Source organism: Lactuca sativa, chromosome 5 (assembly GCF_002870075.4).
Source record: "Lactuca sativa cultivar Salinas chromosome 5, Lsat_Salinas_v11, whole genome shotgun sequence".
In the NCBI taxonomy this organism is placed as follows: Eukaryota; Viridiplantae; Streptophyta; class Magnoliopsida; order Asterales; family Asteraceae; genus Lactuca; species Lactuca sativa.
Window position 1 is genome coordinate 101,860,015 of NC_056627.2, and position 9,634 is coordinate 101,869,648.

A 9,634-nucleotide genomic window follows, 5' to 3' on the forward strand; every position below is an offset into this window, starting at 1 on the left:
GGTTCTTCTCAGTCGACTAAAAGACGGACAATGACGGCATATAGTGCGTTATATACGTTCCAAACCTGAACGGTTAGGGTTTTCGCTAAATAGCGTAGACTCGCCGAGTCCATATCCGGACTCGTCGAGTCCAGTCGCGAACCCGCGACCAAGTCTGCGATCCTACTCGGCGAGTCTAGGCTCCAACTCGCCGAGTCCCCTCTTAAATCACCCCAAAAACATAATTTAACAATACCTGAGATTCCGGGCTGTTACAACTCTCCCCCACTTGGATTAGACTTCGCCCTCGAAGTATCACTCTGAAAATAGTTCCGGATGCTGCTCCCGCGTCTCACGTTTCGGCTCCCAAGTCATTTCCGACCCCTTACGGTGTTGCCACTGAACCAACACCAGAGGTACTTCCTTGTTCCTCAGAACCTTGATCTTCCGATCCCTGATGGCCACTGGTCTCTCGGCATAATTCAGGCTCGCATCCACCTGAATATCCTCTAATGGAACCACTGCCGACTCATCGGCTATGCACTTCCTCAATTGCGACACATGAAAAATGTCGTGGATTTGTCCCAACTCCGCTGGCAACTCCAACCGAAGGCTACCCGGCCTATCCTTGCAATCACACGAAATGGCCCGATATACCGGGGCCCCAACTTGCCCCTCTTCCTGAATCGAATCACTCCTTTCCAAGGAGAGACCTTCAGGAGAACGAAGTCGCCGACCTGAAATTCAAGCTCGGATCGGCGCCTGTCTGCATAACTCTTCTGTCGGCTCTGGGCAGTCAATAACCTCTGTCTAACTTGCTGAATCTGCTCTGTCGTCTGAAGCACGATCTCTGTGCTGCCCATCACTCTCTGTCCCACCTCTCCCCAACAAATGGGGGTCCGACACCTCCTACCATACAACAGCTCAAAAGGTGGCATACCAATGCTCGAATGATGGCTGTTGTTGTAGGAAAACTCTGCTAAGGGTAAATATGCATCCCAGCTACCCCCGAAGTCTAACACACACGCTCGAAGCATGTCTTCCAGCGTCTGAATCGTCCGCTCGCTCTGATACCAATTGTAACAACGCAAAATTTTCAAACAAAATTTTCATTTTAAAAATAAAGAATTTCCATTCAAAACAAGGCATAAATAGTTTAAGTATTATGTCAAATACAAATAGTCTAAATCCCAAGATCATAAGAACATTCTTCAGTGTGTATCGATCACGCCGGCGCCTTCCCACGGTCCTCGCTAGTACCTGAAACACATACATAACAACTGTAAGCATAAATGCTTAGTGAGTTCCCCAATATACAACTTACGCACATACGCCTTTCCAGGCCCTGACCTTCCGGTCCTCAACACAACGCCTTCCGGCCCATAACATAATCGCCTTCCGGCCGATAACATATTGCCTTCCGGCCCACATAACATACATAGCACATATAACAAATAACTTACCACATATAGCATACATATCACATATCATATCTGACCTTCCGGTCACACAGTCAAACCCTTCCGGGTACAGTATAGTGAGAAGACTCACCTCGTGAATATCGAAAGCTAGCAAATCTCGGATCACTCGTGCTCGATCCGCCGAGCTACAGACTCCCTATAATACCATATACCCCTTATTAATACTCTTATCATTCAAGACAACTGACCCTAAGAAATTACATGCAGGTCAACTCTGGTCAACGGTCAACTTGACCGGACTCGACGAGTGCAAAGGCGACTCGACGAGTCTAGACGTCCTCCCCAACTTTCCCTGATGTTCTCTTTCTACTCGTCGAGTATCCCTCTTGGCTCGACGAGGTCCTCGTGGAAGAATCGCGGGGCCACCCCGACTCCACTCGCCGAGTCTGAAGAACAGCTCGATGAGTCCTAGTTAATCTCCAAGCTACTCGCCGAGTCTGTTCATTGGACTCGGCGAGTCCATGTCATGCAGTCGATCAAACTGCTTCCTGAGATAAGTATGGTTCCGAATTACACAAACATGGGACCTTCTGGACCTCTAAGGGTCCTAATACAGGGTTATATTCGTTTGGGTAACAATGTAATAATCCATCTAATCACCAAATGGGTTCCATAAACCCTAATTCCATGCACACATCAATATAACAGAAATGATCCGAAATATTACCTGAATAACGCACTCTCTGTATCTACAAACCTCAGAACTCGAATCCCTTGCAGTTCCTTTAGCCAAGACTCTTCTCCTCCTTGCACAACAATTTCTTCAAGTCACCAATGGCCTTCAATCTTGCTCTAGATGCCCACAGCCGCTTAGGGTTCTTCTCAGTCGACTAAAAGACGGACAATGACGGCATATAGTGCGTTATATACGTTCCAAACCTGAACGGTTAGGGTTTTCGCTAAACAGCGTAGACTCGCCGAGTCCATATCCGGACTCGTCGAGTCCAGTCGCGAACCCGCGACCAAGTCTGCGATCCTACTCGGCGAGTCTAGGCTCCAACTCGCCGAGTCCCCTCTTAAATCACCCCAAAAACATAATTTAACAATACCTGAGATTCCGGGCTGTTACAGTGTATGGCCCGATTTTGTCCTTATACGACTTGTTGACTGATTCCTAATTTTATTCTCGGCTGTACTCAAGCTTAGACCACTTAAACAAACCCTTAAACAGAGTTAAAAGATGACAGAATCGAGTTTAGTGTTGATAAAGTTGACCAATCGTACATAATAAAAGTTTCGGGTTGTCACATTGTATTCTCAGGAAACCAATGAGCAAGTATAACAAAATTTTTTTTGAGGGCAGGCGTCACAACATCATGATTTCTACTTTTCAATTGGTTGTACTTAACTTTTGACTAACAAATGTTTGTAAACAATGTAAACTTGTATTCTCAATGTATGAATGTTTGTGATGCTATGATTCATTATATCCAACTGTTATGATGCTATACATGAAGTCACTCCATTCGCTCCCAGACGTTTCCACCATTCTAGTTTGGGGGGTGTGACATAAGGTCACATGCACACGTTAAGTTACCTAATAAGTCCTTTTAAGCTTTAAGAGCTTCATTTAGTCATACATGAACATAAAGTTAGCAACTTTACGTGATTATCCCGCTCAAGGAAGTCAGATTTATGTTGTGGATCAATGTCTTATCGGATTAAGGAAGAAAAATGAGATTGGGCTAAATGGAGGAATACGTTGGGCGCACAAGCCTTTACTCGTATCGTACAAGCCCTTAAGCCAGTATGCTTATTGTACTAGCCGAGTACGCCCCACATACTCAGCAGGAATGGATTTCAGTGTTTGGGTTTCATTTTAGGCTTTTGGATTATTGAATTGGGCCAAGTTATGAAGAGGGTAAAAAGGTCTTTTACCCTAGTTTGGACACTTAGTGTGTGTCGGATCTGATTATTGATGGATGATTAACTTGTGATTGATAGCACGAGGATTCTTGCAGGCCAGCAGCTAAGGATTCTTTCTCTAAGATTCGACAGTGCAAGGTGAGTTTCCTTACTGTATTTAGCGGGTCGAAGGCACCAATGTCGGCTCATGGTTTGCTATGCTTAGTATGCTTGTTGCCTGCATGACTGTTGCATGTGTTATGTGTTTTATGTTTACCGAGCAGGGCTCGATGTCGGGCGGGGCCTAATGAGTATATTGTATGCTAGTTATATGTATATGTTTTAATGATTACCGGTACGACCCGATACCGGGCAGGGCTCGAAGGGTAGTTTGTATGCTGTTTATCTTTGTGATTTTGGCATGTGTTCTGTGTTTATATGTTTATACGTTTATATATTTATACCAGGTGTGGGCCGATGCCATGTGGGGCCTGATGATTCACAGATCTATATACCGAGCGAGGCTCGATGTCGGATGGGGCTCGATGCTGGACGAGGTCCGATGCAGGGTGGGGCCGGATGATGGGCAGGGCCCAATATATGTTGATATGTATGGTATGTGGTATTTTGGGGAAGTCACTAAGCTTCGTGCTTATGATTTTCAGTGTATGTTTCAGGTACTTCGAGTTTGAAATGGAAAAGCTCAGGAGGATTGCAAAGCACACACCATATGCTTCTGCATTCTGTGATTTACTCTGGTAACAATGATGTATTAAAGCAAATAACATGAATGTTGTGAGTTGTTGTTTTGTATGATAATAATTAGACTGGCTATTAATACTCTTTTTAGCTATTTATCCATGTCACCATATAACCGATTACTTTTCTTTTTTGAACTCCTTAACCATTATATACGGAAAAAAGTTTTATATATGATCATTTACCTTTCTATATAATGTTTTGTGGGATCCAAGGATCCCTTGATCTTCCCGATCTTGATCTTACAAACTCAATCTTACAAACCGTAAAATAAATTATATGTAAGATCCAATCTTAACAACCTTGCAAACAACCTCTAAGATGGTAGTTATTAATAATTATTTAAATAAATAAGAGAGTGTTTCAGATATCTTTTGAAAGGGCAAAAGAACTTTTAGGAAAAGATAATAGAGAAAAGATGTTTGCTAAAAGCTCCCTAAAAGCTTCTTTTGGATTTTTTTATAGAAGTAAAACTAACTTTTTAGAAAAGTCACGGAAACCTGGCTTTTTGGAACTTTTCCCAAAAATCCTTTTGCCTTCGAAAAGATACCCCCTAAGGTTAAACTAGACATGTATCATTGTATTTTACACGAAAAATGAAGTGAATTGCACTAAGAATTTGACAAACTGCGAAAACATAGGGGTAGAAATGTGTAATTCACCATCTAAGAAGCCCTTTAGATGGAACGGTCAATTTTGTGATTTTGCCCTAATTCCCAATTTCAGCCTTAATTCTTCATCCTTCGTCTACCGAAGATATTGAAGACTTGAAGAAGCAGCAACGCAGGTAGAATCTCTCCCTCCCTCCCTCTCTCTCTCTCTCTCTCTCTCTCTCTCGTGTACGCACACACACATACACCGACAATGTGTGCGGATTTCTCACAAGTTCTTTTCTTCTCGATTTGAAACATTTTGTTTGGTTGATTATCCTTTTAATTGCAGGAAACAGTTCATCCGCCAATTATACGAGGCCAAAAACACCAGATTAAAAACATGTGAGTTCAATGGCTTTATTGTTTGAACCAATTAAGTTGTTTATCTACTTGCGACGTTTTTTATTCCAGGAGTAGTTCATCATCTCTTCATCATGTTAATTGTCTTGTCTAAAAGCTCCCTTATTCAATACTGTTGTTTCGAAGTAGTGACTTGTTCTTTCTTAGAATCCATGATCTAGATATTTATTTGTTTAATCTTTTTCTTTAACTTCCATACTCTCTATCACAGTCTAGGTTTTCCGCATATGTAAAGTTTAAAAATTGCATATCTTCTTTAATCCATCATCTTCTACTATGTTTTTTCTCAAATCTAAACCTCCATAGTATGTACTATGGGTACATGGCAACTGATGAAGAACAGAAATTAGGGTTTGATGAAATATGATCAAACAGAATGAAAGAAAGAAGATGATGAAATAGACTAATTGATTAAATGATAACACAATCTAAAAGATTGCCCAGGGAATCTCCCTCTCTCTAAGCAGAAAGCTTAAGAGCCAATACAAACGTATTACACTATCAAAGTTCTCGACTCCCCACAAATGAAATCATCTTCCCTATTTATTACTCTCTCTCTCTAACAGATTTTAGCCATATTCCTGAGTACCCTTTTACTCCTTCTAGATTATGCATGTAGCAACTTTGGTTCATTTGCCCTTTTAATTACCATATTAGTATCTGTATCAGCAACTTTTTACTTTCAAAACGTCCCAACATTTTCATGATTTTGCTTTTGTTCTGTTTCTTTGTACGTTTGAATTTAGTGTTCTAAATGTTATGCTTTTAGGCTTCTTGTAATTCATTTGAGATCATTTCATAACATTTAAAATTGTTGCAGAATTTGAATCAAATTTTCTAACATGAAGTTGGAGGAGTCAAACCCCTGCATCAGCAAGTCAACTCGGTTACCAAGAAAACGGTTTTACAGAGCTCGCGCTCACAGCAACCCACTAAGCGATTCCCATTTCCCAGTTCCAATCTCCCCTCACCATGTAGACTACTCCCTCCACTTCCCTCAATTCTTCCCATCTCCCAATTCCGATTCCGATTCTGATTCCAGAAAGATCGAATTCGCCGACATCGGATGCGGATTCGGCGGCCTTTTAATCAGCCTCGCAACTCTCTTTCCCAACACCCTCATGATCGGAATGGAATTGCGAGACAAAGTAACGGAATACGTGAAAGAACGGATTCTAGCTCTTCGAATCTCAAACCCTAATCAATACCAAAACGTCTCTGTAGTCCGAACCAATTCCATGAAATACATCCCGAATTACTTCTCAAAATCACAGCTTTCAAAGATGTTTTTCCTGTTCCCGGATCCTCATTTCAAAGAAAAGAATCATCGAAGGCGTGTTATAAGCCCTTTTTTGTTGGATGAATATGCTTATGTGATTAAAGAAGGTGGGATTATATACACCATTACAGATGTTGAAGAACTTGGAGAGTGGATGAAATCTTGTTTGGAGAATCATCCGTTGTTTGAAGGACTTACAGATGAAGAACTTGAAGCGGATCCTGTTGTGAAGCTTTTGAAATGTGCAACGGAGGAAGGACAGAAAGTTGAGAGAAATGGAGGGCAGACTTTTACAGCGGTTTTTAGGCGTATTGCGATGAAGTAGGTTTGGTTTTTTATATTTGTTTTCATGTCGAATTCCTTTTTTTTTATTTTTATGTTTTTTCTTGATTTTGATAAATTGTTAGCAAATTTAGTTACAAGTATTTTGAACTTTAGGTCATGCTAGTATGATACACTTTCATCCTCTTTGGTAGTTGTAATTTAATGTTTTCTTATTTTCTTGAGCTTTTAAGATTTTATAAATTTAATAAATAAATAGATTTTGTTATCATTATGAAGAACATGAACAAACCACAAAGATGGAACTTAAATAAAAACTTAAGAAGTTCTGGAAGAAACCATGAATGGCAACCAAAAACTATAATTTTTAGGTTTTAAAAAGTACACAAACTGTAATAAAGTCACATGCACAAATGATGTGGCATTTTCTTGCCACGTAGGACGAAGTAAATGATTTGTAGTCTTAGTAGACAATAGGGATAATGACTTAGGAGGGTAATAAGGTTTCCAGTTTGTCTGTATTAGGTCACTAAGATTTTTTTTGTGCGTATTAGACCATTATGGTTGTTATTACCGTTTAGAAATAGTCCTTTTACCAGTTTTAACCGGTAAAAATGACTATTTTTAAACGGTAATAACAACCATATTGGTCTAATACGCACAAAAAAAACCTTAGTGACCTAATACGGACAAACTGGAAACCTTATTACCCTCCTAAGTCATTAACGTTAATTATTTATAAAACATGCTTACTAATCAATGTGATTGATTTGATGATCTTCATTACATAAATATACAACATTTTATCAATAACTTTTTTTTTTGTCATTTAAATGTTTACATGAACACATCTATGTGTACAAAAACAATCTCACTTTGATACCTCCCATCAATGTCTACATTTGATAACGAATGGAAATGTAAAACCAATGCATATGATGTCTATTATCAATTATTTTATAAAAAGCAAAGCCACAACATGAACTAAGAAACTGAAGTTTCAAGATGAATAAAAAAATCTGCACATAAACAAACACATACAGACTATATACAACACATAAACAGAAGTTTATAAAGCATGAAACTCAGGAAAAGTAAAAAAACTTAAAAGAGACTTTATAGAAAAAAAAAGATCACCCTTACTTGCCACAAATGGTTAAAGACATCAACAAGAAGATCAATCTGACCATAGAATCTACATGTTGTTTGATCATGACTTCAGCAGATGAACTACTGAAACGTAAGAGTTGCAATTAAATTCTATTAGCATTTGAAAAGGGAATTAGGGTTCCAGAGAAGGCGACAAAGGATTAAAATTTTTTTTGGACCATTTCTCGATTTGTGTGTGTCATCCTTGCGTAGGGGCCATGCTAATATTCTCTGTATCGTTCCAATTTTATCGAATGTCCCCAAAGGGACGACTATAGATGAAGAGCTTCGCCATATAGAGGAGTAGCAGGTTATATGGGACGACACGAGTTATAAACGAAGTAGTTTACTGTTGATGGTCATATATTCTCAATGTCTTTAAAATTAGGGTTAATGACTTAGGAGGGTAATAAGGTTTCCAGTTTGTCCGTATTAGGTCACTAAGGTTTTTTTTTGTGTGCATATTAGACCAATATGGTTGTTATTACCGTTTAGAAATAGTCATTTTCACCGGTTAAAACCGGTAAAAGGACTATTTCTAAACGTTAATAGCAACCATATTGGTCTAATACGCACAAAAAAAAAAAAAACCTTAGTGACCTAATACGAACAAACTGGAAACCTTATTACCCTCCTAAGTAGGGCTGTAAACGAACTGAATGTTCGGTGAAACGTTCGTGAACTGTTCGGCGGGAAGTTCGTTTATTTAATAAATGAACGAACATGAACAAAAATTATCGTTCGTTTAGTTAAATGAAGGAACATGAACAATGGTCTCGTTTGTTCATTTATGCTCATGAACGTTCGTTTATGATGTTCGTTTACGTTCGTTCGCTTAAGTTTATTTATATTCATCTATATTCAATTATTTTTTATTATATTGCTATATTATATGTTCGTTTATGTTCATATGTGTTCAATTATGTTTTTTTTTTTTTTTTTTTTTTTTTTTTTTTTTTTTTTTTAAGTTTGTTTAGCATGTTCACGAACATAAATAAACGAATATGAACAGAGTAATTTGTTAAACGAACGAATATGAACAAGAAAATCTCGTTCATTTATCCGTTCGTGTTCGTTTATTGTTCGGCTAACTTAAACGAACGAACATGAACAAGACATTGTTCGTGTTCGTTTGGTTCATTTAGAGCCCTACTCCTAAGTCATTATCCTTAGACAATATGAAGAAACATTGAAGTGGTTTAATGTAATTTTTCTTGATCAAATTTGGGCCATTAGAACCAAATGATTTAAGGCTAACAAATGAAAAGAATCAAGTCATTTAGCTATGGAATGATTTATTTGCTGAATTGATAACGAATCTCATAATAAATCTACACAACTTTTATTGGGAAGTAGCTAAAAATAAGGAATAGTAACTCTGTCGTTGTGGGCGAAAAATAAGTTTCAGATCATTCAAAAAGATAAATGAAAGTATAATTAAGGTTTATTTATGTTTGTGTTATAAATTCGAAAAAGTAATCAAAGTTGAACCTATAGGAGTGTTCTGACACATTATATTGGTTTCACTGATTAGATATTATATAAGATCTGATGATGACATTATAGCAAGTATAATTAGGTTTTATTTATATTTATATCCCAACAATTTATAAATACATTTTTCAGTCCTCATGAAGGGCACTGGTCGATAACTCTCCATAAGTCTCTCAATTTATTATAAAATTTTATGTGAGAGAATTATGACCTATTGTGTGAGAGTTCATCACTGATATGAGCTTTCTCGTTAGAGTAGCTTGTGAGAATCGTAACTGTGTGATTCAACTTTGATAACTGTTTAACCCACATTTTAAAACAGTTGTATTTTTTCATTCGTGATAGAAAATTAT

At 38.2% G+C, this 9,634-nt stretch overlaps 1 protein-coding gene and 1 non-coding gene across 2 annotated transcripts; one reads left to right on the plus strand and one right to left on the minus strand.

The window, feature by feature from the left end:
• Nucleotides 1-4,702: 4,702 nt before the first annotated feature.
• LOC111881348 (tRNA (guanine-N(7)-)-methyltransferase) lies at nucleotides 4,703-6,853 on the plus strand. The gene is made up of 3 exons (XM_023877746.2): nucleotides 4,703-4,851; nucleotides 5,007-5,059; nucleotides 5,898-6,853. The coding sequence occupies exon 3, from the start codon at nucleotides 5,920-5,922 to the stop codon at nucleotides 6,679-6,681; it is 762 nt and encodes a 253-aa protein (XP_023733514.1). The 5' UTR covers nucleotides 4,703-4,851; nucleotides 5,007-5,059; nucleotides 5,898-5,919; the 3' UTR covers nucleotides 6,682-6,853.
• Nucleotides 6,854-7,949: 1,096 nt separating this feature from the next.
• On the minus strand, nucleotides 7,950-8,057 carry LOC111881353 (U6 spliceosomal RNA). The gene has a single exon (XR_002846799.1). It is a non-coding gene; the product is annotated as a U6 spliceosomal RNA (small nuclear RNA).
• Between the last annotated feature and the right edge of the window lie 1,577 nt (nucleotides 8,058-9,634).

What these genes read in the sequence shown, in the direction of transcription:
- LOC111881348 (XM_023877746.2), top strand. Translation starts at nt 5,920, where the DNA reads ATGAAGTTGGAGGAGTCAAACCCCTGCATCAGCAAGTCAACTCGGTTA.